The 16,700-nt window shown below is 43.5% G+C and overlaps 1 protein-coding gene and 1 pseudogene across 1 annotated transcript in view; one reads left to right on the top strand and one right to left on the bottom strand.

The window, feature by feature from the left end:
• The window catches only part of PRKCH (protein kinase C eta), a 223,568-nt gene that overhangs the window by 157,406 nt on the left and 49,462 nt on the right, over positions 1 to 16,700 (top strand). The window contains exon 10 of the mRNA XM_065872751.1: positions 2,457 to 2,611. Coding sequence (XP_065728823.1) covers positions 2,457 to 2,611 — 155 coding nt within the window. The remainder of the gene's footprint in view (positions 1 to 2,456; positions 2,612 to 16,700) is intronic.
• Positions 11,176 to 12,212, bottom strand: LOC136143090 (large ribosomal subunit protein uL11-like; annotated as a pseudogene).

Raw genomic sequence — 16,700 nt, 5'->3', positions numbered from 1 at the left:
AAAAAAACACATATTTTCGCGGTTCTAAAGCTTATGACCTCTTGCTGTGCATGCCAGGTGTGCACGCCTCCCAGGAACCCGTGCATTAGCTGAGAAATCTGCCGCCAGGGCAGGTGGTGGGGCCGAGACAGAGAAGCATGACTGAGGAGGGAAGGCAGTTATGTCCTTCCCCAGATCTGGAATTTAGCCCAGGGTCTGGCTTTTCAGACTTGAGATTATGAGAATTATTTTAGGGGGGAACCAGGAATGGACGCAATTTCCCTTGGAATGCCCTCATCTTGATGCCTACTGTCTTAGATGTTCTTGCTAACCCCCGCTGACTTCCAGCAGCCTAAGGAGTAGCCACTTACCTACTGACCCAGTTCTAGCAACCAGGTATTTCAAGCTGTTGGAATTCATGTGACTACCAGTCACAGCCATGCAAAGGTGAACAGGCCAGATGACAGAAATGTATCAGATGGACCTCCTTGCTGAGGGATGGCTTGAGGCAACTTTACCACCTGGGGATTCATCCGGGCCCCCTGAGGCCCCTCCAAATGAACGCAGCGTCGGCATAACAATTTCTCATGCGGGTGCAGCTCTTAGGCCCGTCTCTATCACATGCTTACCCTCTGCCCCGCCCACTGCTAACCTGCTCCTTCCACCCGAGCCCTCCCCGTACAGAAAATAGGGAACCCCATTGCTCATCCAAGCTCGTCCCACCCAACTCGGCCTCTCCCCCTGGTCAGTCACACTCACATGACAGCCATGAGCTTAGTCAGACGGCTTTGATGTATTTCGTATTCTGATGGCTCATATCGGTCAACCTGAAGAGTTGTTTTATTGACGTTTGGTTTTGGGTTTTGTGTGTGTGGGTCTTGCCGTTCCATCTTCACTCTTAAATTCTTGCTTCTCATTAGCAGCAAGAGACGTTTCATAGACCCAGGGGATTTTTTTTTTCCTTCTAATTAAGGTTTGTCTTAAAATTGGGAATAGGAGGTCATAAGTTGTAGTGTCCTCTGATTGGGAAGGGCCTGATTAAACCAGTGATGGATCAGGAGATGAACAACAGCATACACAATCTCTGTCCACCATTCAGCTGTGAATGCGTGGCAATGCCAAACAGAGCCGGCAGCACCTGAAACCACAAGTAAGGATGGCTTCTGTGTGCGTATACACATCCTTTGTGAATTGGTAAGATACCAGTTTCCTTACAAAATGACCTCCCACCCTCCCACCCTCCAAAAGGATGACCACTGGCCCTGATTGCACTCATTTGGAAGGTCTCAGCTCCCACATCACTTGCTCAGAGAGACCTCCCCTGACCCCCCAAGCGGATGACACAATATCATTGCTTCCTCCACTTTTCCTTCACAGCATTGACCAGAATTTGTACATTTGCCTGTTTATGTTGACTTTGTGGCTTTTTTAAAGTAATGCGTATCTCCCACACTAGACTCTCTATGGATAGAGACTGTGTCTGTTTTGTGCCTTTTTTTACTCTCTGTTGGGTCCCCATCACCTAATTCAGCACGGGCTAACTTGGGAGTCCATAAATGCTAATGAGAGGGAATGAGGAAGTCCATTGATCTCAGAGGTTCCTGAAGCAAAGCGTTTTATGCTGTCCATCTTGGAGAATCACTTTTTAATGGAGACTTGTACACTTCTTCCATTAAGCAGTGTTACTTTCCATAGCACTTTATTCATAACTCTTGCACGGTACTTAGTACATTGACTGCAACAGTGACTTCTAAGAGCCCATTTCACCTGCTGGGTTAGAGTTCCTTCCCGATGGAGACAGCATCTCACCTGACTTTAAGTTGCCTTTTCTGATTCAGGGACCTTCTGAGGGGCCAAATGGAATTTCTAACATTGAGGCAACTCTGAGGCTGTCATTAGACTGTTGTCTGGCTGATTTGTCAAAAATGTTTTCCTTTCTCTGTGATTATTCTCCGCCCAGGTGTGAGGACCTATCAGATGTACCTTACTTGCTGTGATTAACCCTACATGTTCCAGACAAAAAGGCATGCACTCTGATTTATGCTTCTCTCTTCCAGTTTATAAAACTCAATGATTCTGGTAGAGATAGCATCATCATCCTCACCTTATTAATGTTGAACATCCAAAAACAGTTAACTTCAAGGTTACATAGTGTTTAAAGTGCAGAACTAAAACTAGAACCAAAGCCTTCTCTACTTTTTATTTAATGTAGAAATTCAAGGTTGTGTGGAATTACTTAAAGGAGATCCAGGCGTTACTAGCACCACCTAGCCCCCATCCCCACCATTCCAAGGATTTAATCCACCAGACCCTCCTGCTTCGCCCTGACCCGCTGTCAGGATGTCCCATTGATTACCTCCATTTAACAACCTCTTCTCCTCACGCCGGAGCCCAACGTCATGTGATGCTGACTGAATTCTAAGCTAATGGCTACACCACGTTGGATCCTCTTTTGTCTCTTTTGTGTTTGTACCCAGGATCGTCTGTTTTTTGTGATGGAGTTTGTGAACGGGGGCGACTTGATGTTTCATATTCAGAAGTCACGTCGTTTTGATGAGGCACGAGCTCGTTTCTATGCTGCAGAAATCATTTCGGCGCTTATGTTCCTACACGACAAAGGAATCATCTATAGGTGAGTTTTGGTTGCTGGTAACCCCTCTCATAATTCATCCCTGGTTCATTCCGCTGTTCAACCCGTCCTTCCATTTCTCATGATGAACAATTGAAATGGTTTTGGAATTAAATTCACAGAGCTTTGTGTGTCCATTAGAATGAATGAATAACACAGCGATTAACAATGCCTGCAAACTAAAACTTGCCCCTGTGTGGTATTCGTAAAATAGGCTTGAGAGTCTCAGAAGAGACTGTTCATGAACTTGTTCAGCTGGAGTTTTCTAAGGCCAAACCCTGCAAAGGGCTGAACCCGTGGCTGCTCTCTTTTTTCTGTTTTAACCTTGAGAGTGATTCGTTCCTTGTTCAGAATCCATGCCTGAACTGCGGGGCATGGATGCCTCTTGCCCTAAATTGCTGTGATTAGGAATCACAGTCCAATGAGCTTGCGGCTTACCAGTCCAGGAGCCAAGAGGTGACCTGCTGATGGCAGTGTCCTCCTGCTTGATGATACCTATCGCTGGAAGCCCCCTCCCAAATATTGTTTGATTCCATTGCATGACACACAGTCTTTTGATCGTAATATATCATACGTTAAATGGGCTTGAAATCTGGTTGATGTTGTTAGATCTCAGAGCTCAGGGGAGATCAAATTAAACTTTAGTCAGACACAAAGCTGAGTAAAGTGGAAAATGTAATAGTGAGTGTTAGATCATTTTTATTCTTAAATTTCCCCTTTTTCCCCTGTTGACAATGTCATCCTGCTCTTTACATCACATTATGACTCAGTTGCCACATATACTCCTTTTTTTTCCCCTCTTGAGAAGCAATTGTTTCTTTCCCTTGAGAAAAATGCTGTCTCATATTAGGCACATGAATGTTGAAGGAAAGAATTTCCTGATTGTTTATTAGCTTGCTAAAGGCTCTTCCTTTCGTGAGCTCATGACAGCATGAACATCATTATTAAAGTGTGAGAGAGCTTTAAAAACTGAATATCCCTAAGTACCCTGGGAGAAAAAAGTAGGAAAAGAGAAGTGAGACCAGTAAAGAATGCAGTAGGACTGGTCGATGGTACCAGAAAGAAGTGGGAAAACAAGAAGGTAGAGCAGGCACTGCGCAGAAATGTTTTCTAGTGAATTCGCCGTGCACAGCATGAAACCTCAGGTAGACACAGCTCTTCTGTCACAGCCCCTGCTGTGAAGTAGAAGAGGGGGTACAGCACGGGAAGCCAGGCTGGATAGCCAGCAGTGGGGTAGTCCCTTGAAGGTCATAAGGAATCTCCGCTCATTCCTAAGTCACGAGGCGGCCCCAGGTCACTTTGGATGGCCTGTGCTTTGAGCTTTCTCAGCCAGGACTTGATGTTCTCCTGGCGGTTCCAGCAGGGCCTTTCTCCTGTCTCAGCCCTCCGCTCATCGCATGATTGGTGGTGGTTGCTGACGTGATCTCTGGTGCTGGAGGGAGTTCTAGGTCCTTCCTGGTGGTGGTATCGGACTCTGGGCTGTGTGTTCCACGTTTGTTCTCCTCTCCTTGCTTTAGCTACCCATCTCTGCTCTGTTTAGCCCAGGGAGAGCCTTCCCCACATTTAATTTTTAAGAGTAATCACTTCCCTATTTGACAGGAACTTGTGTTGTAAATTTAAAAAGATAACAATGGCAACAAGAGCTAAACAGAGTACTTGTTACAGGCCTAATACTTGACCTGAATTTCTCCCTTAATCCTCCCAGCAATGGTATTATACAACAATAATATTACTTGTGTTACTTAGATGAATTACTAATCTTCAAATGAGTTAATAACCAGACTATTAACTGGTAGTGAAGCCAGAATTCAAATTATGTTTTTAACCACTGGGCTATACTGTCTCCTCAGGAGAGACTTGAAGGCTTAGAGTACAACCTTAAAGTAAACTGTCACGTAAACCCATTGAAGAGTGGGTTTCTTACTCCCCTTTTGGTGATAGGGCGACTTTGATTTGTGAAAATGAGGCAGAATGGGTGTCTTAGTCCATTCAGGCTGCTGTAACAAAATAGCACAGATTAGGTGGCTTATAAACCACAGAAATTCTCATAGTTCTGGAGACTAGAAGTCCAAGATCAAAGAACCAGCATGGTCATGTTTGGTGAGGGCCCTCTTCCTGGCTCCTAGCTGGTACCTTCTCACTGTGACCTCACATGGTGGAAGGGGTCAGGGATCTCTTTGGAACCCCTCTTATAAGGCACTAACCCTATTCATCAGGGCCCCACCCTCATGACCTAAGCACCCCTCAAAGGCCCTACCTACTAATACCATCACCCTTTGAGGGTTAGGATTTCAGCATAATGTGGGGGAGGGAGGACACAAGCATTCAGACTAGCAGTGGGGAAAAGCAGTAAGGCCTAAATCATTTTCTTGAATACTCAGGCTTTTCATAAGGACTGTATTACCTTGATGCGAGGCACATACTAGATGACCTGTGTGGGATGTCAGATGGAGACTGCCTCTCCATCTCCCTGTTTCATTTGTCTTGAAATATGGAGGATGGACATTGTAGCCTGATGTGGTTTCTGGTGAAGCAGTTATCAGCTCACATCTTGAGAAATTTTATTTCAGTTCTTGATATTGCGGTTCAAATCTGAGAATTTAATTCACTCTTTGACTTGAATTCCATGTTCAGGCTCTAACTGATATGGTTGACTTTGAAGGGAACACATTTAATTAGGATAGATTCCAATGCTATTTTTATCCTGTGGATTTATTTCATGGGATAATTTAATTCCATTCAGGGTACTGGCCTGAGAGCAGAGTCTTAAGGATAAGCCTTTGAAAACCGAGTCCTTGTAATTCACAGAGAGCAAAGGGTACATTTGGGTCACAGAGGGTGTGAATTTGATCCAGAGAGCACAGTGAGAAATGTGGGAGCACAGGACAGCCTTGTTTATCATACATGTCCTGGGATGGCCTTTATCAGAGCTAAAAAGATGAATGATGCCTGAGTGATGCCTCTGATCTCTCCAAATAGAGCTGTTGTTGTTTGGCTGTTTTATGTTTTTGTTTTTTTCTGGGGGAGATGTTTCTTTTGCAGCAAGTTACAAAGATGGTACCATTTGCAAGTCATCATCAAATGGGACTTTAGAAGGTAGTGCTTTATGCCTTTCTTCTCTCTCTCAGCGAACTGTGCCTTGTGTGAGAGGAGACAGGCCAGTTACATTCAAGCACTTTTCTGCTTGTGTTCTGACCCTGATTCTCAGATGTGTCCACTTGCGTTCCATGGAGGAACAGAAGCCCAGCTCTTGGGAGTTACAGCAAGAAAACAGTCTGCCCCTTTGCCTTTGGTTGGAAGGTCTGGAGCCTTGCTGTGGCCCACAGACCAAGAAAAGAGAGGGCTGCGAAATAAGCAGTCACTTTGCTAAGGGAAAAAAAGACTATTCATTCCTTTGTCTGGGGCTTATTGGCTGACTGGAATCCCAGACAGTGCTCATGAATAATTTACATGGGCACTGACTTTTTTCCAGAGTCAAGCCCTACAGAAATGGGGAAAACAAAGAGGCACGCATCCCATTTACCTCCCTGCCAGCATTATGGGCACCTTTCTCTATCGTGTTTCATAAACTGTGTTAGGGGAGAACTCAGACATCATTTGACGTGTCAACCCCTAACTCCCAAAGCCAGCCAGCACACGTTGGATTTGCTGTTTCTGACAAAGCATGGAATGTATCTAAAATAGGTTGAGGGCTTCCCTGGTGGCGCAGTGGTTGAGAGTCCGCCTGCCGATGCAGGGGACACGGGTTCGTGCCCCGGTCCGGGAAGATCCCACATGCCGCGGAGCGTCTGGGCCCGTGAGCCATGGCCGCTGAGCCTGCGCGTCCGGAGCCTGTGCTCTGCAACGGCAGAGGCCACAACAGTGAGAAGCCCGTGTACCGCAAAAATAAAATTAAAAAAAAAAAAATTTTTTTTAAATAAAATAAAATAGGTTGAGTGAGGAAGCATTTATAGAAGAACCCAGTTTAAGTTTTGATTCCTCCTTCCCAGGTTATACTTGAACACAGCACATTTCAACATACACTTTTCAACTCATGCGTCTGCTTTGTGCCCTGTGCAGTTCTCATGGAAATCATGAGATATCCATGGATATCAATGGTAATTTGCCATCCCATCGTCCAGATGTGGAACTGGCCATAGAGGCTGACTGCCAGACCTGACATATTGTTTTGTACTCATGTACTTATACAGTACATTAACTTTTAAAGAAAATCACTTTTGATTTCTCCTCAAATTAGAGAACAGTCACTACCTAATTTGACTTTTTTTCCCCACAAATTCAGAATTTGGAAAGATTAGCGATCTCCCTGCCAGATGAGATCTATTAGTCTCTGAGCACAGCGGTGAGACATTGTATCTGCATGAATACACCAACCTCTATATCATCTGACTCTTGTTTCTCAAAGATACCATAAGGGACCATCAGGTTCCTTGCTGACTCCACATACCTGTGTGATCTGAAGTTAGCTGAGTACCATTTTGCTCAGAGAGGCCATGCTGAGAGAGGCCACCTCTGTGAGCATTGCTTTCATGTTTAAGAATTCACAAGTCAGGACTTCCCTGGTTGTCCAGTGGTTAAGACTTTGCTTTCCAACGCAGGGGGTGAGGGTTTGACCCCTGGTCAGGGAGCAAAGATCCCAGATGCCTCACAGCCAGAAAACCAAAACATAAAACAGAAGCAATATTGTAACAAATTCAATAAAGACTTTAAAAATGGTCCACATCAGAAAACAATCTTAAAAAAAAAAAAAAAGAATTCACAAGTCATCTGTTTCCAAATCAACTTGTGTGTTGGGTCCATGGTGGATATCATATGCTTGAGTCATTGTTCTCTGATATCTAGCTCCTCCCTCTCTTGAAAATTGTGGCAACACCTGTCTGATTCCCATTTCCTGGGACCTTTCTTACTCCTAAGTATTTATCAGCAGAGTTTCAGAGTCCCCAGATGTCTTTCATTTGAGCCTGGAATTCTGGACTCCTATCTACAGTGGAATTCGATTCTATATTTGTATTTATTCTACTCCAGTGAGAAAGGTGGTCTTTTTAGATAAAGTTGAAAGTCAGATTTAGGAGCTCTGTTTCCCTTTGCCATGTGATAACATCATTCTTTCTGCTCCAAGAAGTAGGTCTACTCTTTCTTGATCTGCGTGCTACAAAGACAGCCACAAATTGTCGTGTTTTTATCTTCATATAGTCCTTGTTTTTTCAGGAAGTGCTAGCCGTGGGATTTTCAATACATTAGTAACTTTCACTTCGGATTTTGGCTGTGAGCTCTTACTCAGGGTTATTATTGGAGCTCCAAACATTTTAGTCCTATTCCTGCCTTCTCTCTTCTTATCTTGTTATGCATGTTCTGCCAGATGATGGGCTCATTCAGTGCCTGCTCGTCCGTCACCAGAAAGTGACTTCAATCCCTAACTCCTGAGATCTTTTTTCAAAGGTGTGATGGGGAGCTCTGAGGATTTCCAGCTTGCTAAAATAGCTTGACATGTTCCCCGAATGAAACTCATCAGCCCCTGTTCTCCTCCCTTGCACAGCCTTTGGGGACGTTTGACAAGAACTTATTGAGCATTGACTCTCTGCCAAGGATATGGATACAGTGATAAGCAAAAACAAAAGTGCTCCCTTGTGGAGAGTATGGTCTAGTGAGGGAGAAAGGCATCAATCACATAATCATACTAATAGAAAATCACAGCTGTGACCAGTGCTGTGAAGAAGAGGAATGCATTGCAGTGAATGAGAACCTCTCATAGGGTGATTCAATCTGGTCAAGGGAAGGTGGAAGATTTTCCTAAGGAAGTGACTCATGAGCTGAGGTAACTAGTAAAGAGTGAAGGAAAGAGCGTTCAAGACAGAAGGAATAGCAAATGCAAGTGCCCAGTGTCAGGAGGGAGCATGGCAAGCTCAAGGGCTTTCAGAGAAGTCCAGTGTGGTTGGAATCTAGGAGGCATATCTTCCCACAACTGACGTTTCAATATCCTAATGCAGTCACTGTCCTCTGATGACTTTGAGATTTTTTAGGCACTCCTTGTAAATAATTTATTTAAAAGTTGGGTAAGGCTAGTCATGTTGTCAGTCCCTGGAGGAGCCATTCACTCACAGTGAGTTTCTTGTGTCCCAATCTATGTGTTTGTATTCAAAAATGGAATTATAAAGTGTCAGAACCAGATGAGACCTACAAGATTACTTAGTGCCGAGTTCCCGGTTAACAGATGAAAGAATTCAAGTCTGAAACATCCAAACAATAAATTGCTTCTCAGAATGGATGTTTTCTTAGGAGGGCTCACTTGCAGCTTGTTTTTCACCTCCAGAAGATAATATTGCCATTAGAAAATTTTGTTTCAGTCTTCCGCGTACTGCTGGCCTGAAGGGCTGAGCAAGACATTCGGAAGCATGTGATATTGTTCGCTCCATTTCAGTGAGGAAAATGCAGTTGAGCTCAGAACGTAATTACTGAGCTCCCGCTTGTGTTAGGAGGTATAGATACAAAATGAGTAGATGTGTTGTCTGCCCTCTGAGGTTCTTTCTGTGGGGTGGGAGAGATGGCCCGTAAATAATAGCAAATGGGCTCCAAAACTGGAGTATGCCCAGGGCATTATGGGAGCACAGAGAATGGCCACTTAGCTTAAGACGGAGATTTAGGCAAACTTCCTATGCGAGGTGATGCCTGAGCTGAGTGTGGAAAGTTAAAAGCTGAATAAAATTAAGTAGCGTGTTTAGGTAGGGCGCAGACTTGAACAAAATCTGAGCAGTGTGAAAGTCCCTGGTGAATCTGTGGGTGGAGTGGAAAACTACTAGAATTTTGGTAGTACTAGAGCCTAAATATTGAAGTATGGTGGAAGAATAAGGCCAGAGGGGTTGACAGAAATGAAGTTATGCAAGGCTTAACATTCTTGAGAAGTATGAAGTCTGTATCACTTAGGATTTGGCACCATTGCCTGTCACAGGAAATATAAAATGACAGTGGCTTAAACTAAACAGAAATGTATTTCTCTTCCCTGTAAAGAATCTGGAGGTAGGGTGTCCAGCTCTACCATTAAAGCTCCATGGAGTCCTCAGGGACGCAGATTTCTATCTTTTCTATTCTGCCGTCTCCAAGGTCACCTCATGGTCTAAGATGGTTGCTGCAGCTCCAGAAGTCATCTCTATATTCCAGTTCCAGGCAGGAAGAAGGGCAAAGGGCATTCCTTCCAGCTGAGTCAGCTCTCTTTAAGGATCCTTCCTGAACTTCCACACAATACTTACCATGGAATTGTCCAGAACTTGGTCGCATGGCTGTACCAACTTCAGTGAAGGCTAGGAAATTACTACATGGCTATGTTCTAACTGAAAATTGAGTTTCTCTTATTAAGGAAAAAGAAGGAGAATAGTTATTTGATAGAAAACCTGCACTGTCAGGTACAGATTTCATACCAGGAAATTTGGCTTTATGTAGCAGGTAAAGGAGAGTCTTTGAAGAATTTTCAGCAAGTTGCATGACATGAGTGAGTGGATTTATGTTTTACCTGCATTTGGCAGGGGTGGGGGGAGTGTGTGGACATGTGCATGTGAGCAGCAGGGGAAGGTTCAGTTTGTGGCTGTTACGGTGCTCTGGGTAAGAAGATAAGGAGGCTCTGAACTAAGATATTGACGGTAGGGCTGAGGAGAAGGGCATACACTTATGAGATACCAGCAAGTAGAACAGACAGGGCTTAGTGACCAGGTGGACCCAGGGCATGAATGAGAAACCTGGGGTCATTGCTAGGTGTTTAGTTAGAAGTTTGAATAGATGATGGATGGTGCCGTTAGCTAGGAGAGACCGTGAGCCTTGGAAGAGGTCTCAGCAGAAAATGAAGACGAGAACTGGAAACATAAGATGTCAGGTACTTGAGACACATCCCAGTGGAAATGCTAAATGGGCAGATGGGTTTGAGTCTGAAGCCCAGTGAAGGGGGGCCGGAACTAAATATTTGGAAGTCATCAGGACATAGCTGTTAGTTCAGATCATAGGACTGGATGAGATCATCCAACAACAGTGTCTTCAGTGGAACACTGAGCTAAAGACAGAACCCTAGGGAATCAGGCCCCATTGGGAAGCTGCCTACATTTGGCTCTGTGGTTACACAAAATACTGATATACTGCATCATTTAGAGTACGTGTCCCCAAAGTAAAATTCCATTTAAAATATAATGCTACAAAAAAAAATAGAAAAGCATCACTTATTTTAAAGTAAGTTTGAGAGGCAGCATATACGCTTTGAACTGAAAGAATGCTGGGCCTGGTTTTCAGAAGGACCTAGGTGCTAGTCCCAGCCCTGCTTCATACTGGTCCTGAGGATGTGGGTGGGTTGCTGAACACTCTGAGCCCGTGTGCCCTTCTGTCCAATGGGGTACCATTGACATAGCTTTCCTGTAGGGTGTTGATGAAGCTCCAGTCAGGTGGAAATGGAAATGTGAAAGCTCTTTGAAACATGCCACGTCGATAGAGATTATTCTTTGCATACATGCTATCAGCAGATTCGCACTTTCTCTGTAGCGTAGGCTTGAGCTGAAACTGCTCATGATGCGTCCTCAAAAATAGAGAATTCTTCACAGAAATTGGAGTTGTGGCTTGTAAAAATCAACCCTCTGAAGACCAATCTTTTTTGGAGGCGTGGGGATCGTCAAATAATCCTTTATTAAATTATTTTTCTTTGTAGTTCTTGTAGCTGGGAATTTCACCACACCACTGTTGATGTCATCTGTGATGTTGTGAGGGGGGCAGCCGTCAACATTGCAGCCCACAGATGGGCAGTCCCCAGGATCTCTTTAATGCTTCCAAAGAGTTCTCTAGCTAAGGATGGACGCCACATCTGTCATGCAATGTTGACAGTCTCATCAAAAGTGATGCTGCCACTCTGTTGGATGTTTTTCTGCTTCTTTCCGTCTCTTGGTGATTCCTTGAGGGCTTTGATGACCAGAGGCAGAGGCAGAAGGTACCATCTTAATCTGGACCTGTCTGTTCTGAATGGTCAGTTTCACTGTAACCCTCAGACCCTTCCAATCACCAGTTGCCTTGGCGATGTCATTACCAGCCTTTTGTTGTTGTTGTTGTTTTTTGTTTTAAACGCCAAACTTTTTTTTTTTTGATGTTGGGGGTAGGAGTTTATTAATTATTTATTTTTGCTGTGTTGCATCTTCGTTTCTGTGCAAGGGCCTTCTCTAGTTGTGGCAAGCGGGGGCCACTCTTCATCACGGTGTGCAGGCCTCTCACTATCGCGGCCTCTCTTGTTGCGGAGCACAGGCTCCAGACGCGCAGGCTCAGTAGTTGTGGCTCACGGGCTTAGTTGCTCCGCGGCATGTGGGATCCTCCCAGGCCCGGGCTCGAACCCATGTCCCCTGCATTGGCAGGCAGATTCTCAACCACTGCGCCACCAGGGAAGCCCATTAGCAACCTTTTTTGGAGACAGACCCAGGGGGCCGATCTTGGGGACCAGAGCAGATGTGGCACCAAACTCCCCATCAATGCACCTCAGGTATACGACTTGGATCTCGTTGGGGTCGAACTTAGGCAGCATGGTGGAGGCAGCTGGTGTCAGATGAACCGGCATTCGGGACGGATGAAGAAAGTTGCACCCTGGCCTCCTCTGAGCCAAAAGCTGAAAGGGGACCAATCTTTTTACAGTAAACTAAATATGGTTATGCTTTCCTTTCAAGCCAAATAATTTTCTTTGCATTTTAGCCATATTTTGATATCATGTATAGTTAATATAGTTACCATGTACTTATCATAAGTCCTTAAGATAGTTTCTTAGGAAGCCCTGGAGCATTGGGGACATATTGTAAAACTTGAAGACTATACTGTTGCATTTTGTTTAAATGTCAGCTGCCTCTCTAATGTATGGGGGAAACAGTCGAACTCATTCTGAGTTTACTTTTTCTGGTATTGAAGCAAAATTTTTTTTGTTCATTTGAGGGGCGATTCAAGAACATTCTTGGACCATCACTGGAGTAAATATCCTGGTACAATTTCTCCAAGGATCCAGATTAATGACAGAAAGAAATTTCAGCCCTGAAACACTTTGATTGTTTCTGTACTTCACTTATTAGATCAGAATACTGATCCTGGCATATATCATCAGTGTTTGACCTTTGCATGAACAAAGGCTGTGGTTATTTGGGACTAATTGATATATGTGTTAATTGATTCCACTGGCTAATGAAATCAGACCACCAGTCTTGCTGTATTCCCCACCAAATTGATCCAGCAATCTACTGCTTCATTATAATTAAACACAATCTTGGATTCATTTGCTAAGCTCTAAAAATATAATCGTTGATCTTTAGGTACCAGATGAACACTGCCATTTGTAAAAAGTGATTCAGTTGTACAGTTAAACAAATGCCTATGAAATGCCTACTTAATGCAAAGCTTTATGTCACACCTTCAGAGACTAAAAGAAGAATAAAGGAAGGCCCCGCCCTCTAGCTTGGGTTACTTATTCATTCCTTTCACACTTAGGTGTTGAGTACACATCGTGGGCCAGGCACTGTTCAAAGCTCTGGAAATAAAGCTGACAAAACCACCTACCCTCGAGGAGCTTAAATTCTAGCACAGGTAGTCAGACAAGCAAAAAGTAAGTATATTGAGTGTCGGGGTGATGAACTCCGTGGAGAAAAAGCTATGTCAGGGAAGATAAAGTTTGAGGAGAATGGTTTTACTGTTTACACAGAGGATTAAGAAAGGCTTCTCTTGTAAGGGCTCTTTGAGCAGATGAGCAGAGACCTAAGGACGCGAGGAAACAGGCTCTCTATGAATAACGTGGGGAAAAGCATTCCGGGTGGAAGGAACGGCAGGGACACTGTGGGAGGGGCATGTGCTCTTCGAGGTCAAGGATGGCTGGACAGAGAGGTATGGGGCAGAGCGGAGGAGATGATCCGAGCTTTCTCCCTGATTCTGCCACACAGAATAATAGCCATGTGTGCTGAGCATTTATCTCATGAGGACAAACACCTCTGTAAAGGAGTGGTACCTATTTAATTTTGCCTTCTTATGACATCTCTCCAAGGAAATGGTGTCAACCTTCTTTTACAGATAAGGAAACTTGAGGCTCTGGGAAGTAACTTGCTCAAGGTTATGCAGCCTGTGGTGGAACTCTATCATCCCACCTCAGGTTTGAATCCAGGAAGGTGCCAGTTCCTCCATCCTCCAGGCCTTGGAACACGCATTTCCCTTTGCCTGGAACGCTTCTCCCTCTCTCTGCCAAGGGAATGCCTGCTGATCCCTGCAGTCTCTGCTTAGATTGTCACCTCTAATGGGAAATTCTCCTGGACCCCCTTGCCCCCCACCTCTGTCTGGGTTGGGTGCCCACCCTCTCTGTTCGCACGGTGTCCTGTAATACCCTTCCCTCAGCATCCTTCCTGGCCTATGCCTCTCTGCGTATGGGCCGCCTCATGAGAGCAGGGACCATGCCTCTTTAACCCAGTATCTATCACCACTATTATACTGGTCCAAACCCATGATTTGCTGAGAAATCAAGGTAGTTTTTTTTTTTTTGTTTTTTTTTTATAAATGAATGCCTTTTGAGAATTTGACCTACCGAAAAGAATGTTTGAGCATCCATAGTAGTATTTTTCAAATGATCGTTTTAATTCTTATGGATTTAAAAATTTTGGATTTTCATTTTGATGATAACATACATCTTTCACTCACTCTAAAGAAAAAATTTCTTCCTTGTGATTGTAATTCTCAAGCGAAAGATATTTCATAGGAAAAGACATGTCTATCCGTGTTTCTTCACATGTTCTTTCAAAAGGAGCTGTACGGTACTTGGGTTTGAGAAACAGTGGTGGTCTCTGCCATGACCCTTCTACACTGGATGACTTAGATCCATAGAATTTGTAGAAAACTTAAGTTGTGTACTTTTCTGCTTTAGGTGATGCTAATTCCTCTCAGATTTACACCAGGTCTGTCTGCTATGTTCAGAGGACTTCAACAGTAATCTGTTCCTTTTTTTTTTTTTTTGCGGTAGGCGGGCCTCTCACTGTTGTGGCCTCTCCCATTGCGGAGCACAGGCTCCGGATGCGCAGGCTCAACGGCCATGGCTCACGGGCCCAGCCGCTCTGAGGCATGTGGGATCTTCCCGGACCGGGGCACGAACCCGTGTCCCCTGCATCGGCAGGCAGACTCTCAACCACTGCGCCACCAGGGAAGCCCTGTTCCATTTTTTTTTTTTTATGCCTTTCTGCTAAAAGGAAAGGTAAAAACTTCTTCAAGATCATTTTTACAAACCAGACATTGTTTTGTAAGTTCCTTAAACCTATCATGTATATTTTACCTATATGACTATGTTAGAAATCCTGGTGATTTCACTTTTTTTTACAGTTATGTGTAAGTTATCGAATACCATCAATACCCTAAAATTATTAAGGGACTGTACAAAGATATTTTTCTCATAAAGATGTGTATATACAGTCTTGGGTATACGGGTATACATTCGTTAGTGAGAGCAATGCTTTTCCCCGTGTTTTTTATTTTTAAAATAAAATTGATTCTTCTCTAATTACAAAAGTAACATATAGTAACTGTTGAAAATTTTAAATTAAATAACCTATAACCCTACCACTGAAAGATAATCATTTTCTTCAGATATATTTCCTTAGAGTTTTAAAATGTATTTACTTTTAAAAAAAAAGAAACAAAACTGAAGTCATACTATATATACATTTTTAACCTGATTTTTTTTCACTTAATTTGTCATGACCATTTTCCCCTATCATGAAAGTCATTTACATTCTCTTTTAAACCTAATATTACATGATACAGAGTGGTCTACCATATGGACCTACTTAATTTATAGTACGTTTAAGTTGATTTATTAATAATGGTGAATTTATTATATCTTTGTACACATCTGTTTGGATCAGTCTTTGATTCTTTTCTTGGAACAGATTCCTGGAGGTATTACTGCTGAGTCAAAAGGCATGCGTGTTATTATAACTTTTTTTCCTGGGGTTTGAGGGACCTGGGTTCCAGTTCTGCCTCGCCACTTCCGAGCTGTGGAATTTTGAGCAAGTTACGTAACCGCTATAAGCCTCAGTTTCTTCATTGATAAAATGCAGATCCTAGAAATGCACACCTGAGTGGTGCATGTGAGGCCTTTAGCCCAGAGCCTGGTATGTAGTACATGCTCAGTAATGTTCACCTTTTGAGCATTCTTTGGAAAAATGCATCAAAGCACATGTTTTAATGATGAGTATTGGTGTTACCCAGTGGGTTGTATTTGTCTTTCCACTTCACTCCACCCCCACCCCCGTAGATCTTAAGTGTACAATTTGGTAGGTGTAGATGAGTGTACACAATATGTAATCAATTCTCTGAATAACAGATAGAACGTTTCCATCATCCCAGAAAGTTTCCTTGTGCTCCTTTCAGTTAATCCCTAATCACCCCTATAGGCAACCAGTGTTGATTCTATATAGATAGTATAGGATGTGAATATCCATATTAGGATCCTGAAAATAAAACCACTTCTCGGTAACGTCCTTGTGAGTATAAGAGGATGGGGTTCTTTAAGGTGACTTTGTGAGTGCAGTGATGGTCATGGTTCAGAAGAAACCCCCCAGAAGACCTCATTCCTTGTCAGCTTTATTCTCTGTAGAGAAAATAGTTCAAGAGGGTGTTTATCAGCACATCAGCAGTGGTTGTCTGAGTATCTGAGGGAATGTAGGTGGTTTTTACTTTCCTTTTAATGCTTTTCAGATGTTCTACATTGAACAAACATTGTCTTTTTAATCATTAAAAATATTATTTTCAAAAGGGAATCTCAAATATGATATTGAATATACCCCAGTACGAGTTTTGCAACATGATTATATCAAAAATAGTTACCTTGCTGCTGCTGTACCAGTTAAGTTCTGTCAAGCCTTGGCCTTCAGGCTGTGATCACTCCTTGTCTGTGAGTCATCATCCTAGTCTACTCAGGCTTCCATAATGATCACCATAGACTGGATGCCTTAAACAACAGAAATTTTTTTTTTTTTTTTTTTTTTTTTGCTGTGCGCGGGCCTCTCACTGTTGTGGCCTCTCCCGCTGTGGAGCACAGGCTCCGGACGCACAAGCTCAGCGGCCATGG

Source organism: Phocoena phocoena, chromosome 2 (assembly GCF_963924675.1).
Source record: "Phocoena phocoena chromosome 2, mPhoPho1.1, whole genome shotgun sequence".
In the NCBI taxonomy this organism is placed as follows: domain Eukaryota; kingdom Metazoa; phylum Chordata; class Mammalia; order Artiodactyla; family Phocoenidae; genus Phocoena; species Phocoena phocoena.
Note: the sequence above shows the minus strand (reverse complement) of the source record. Positions and strands in the feature narration are given on the sequence as shown.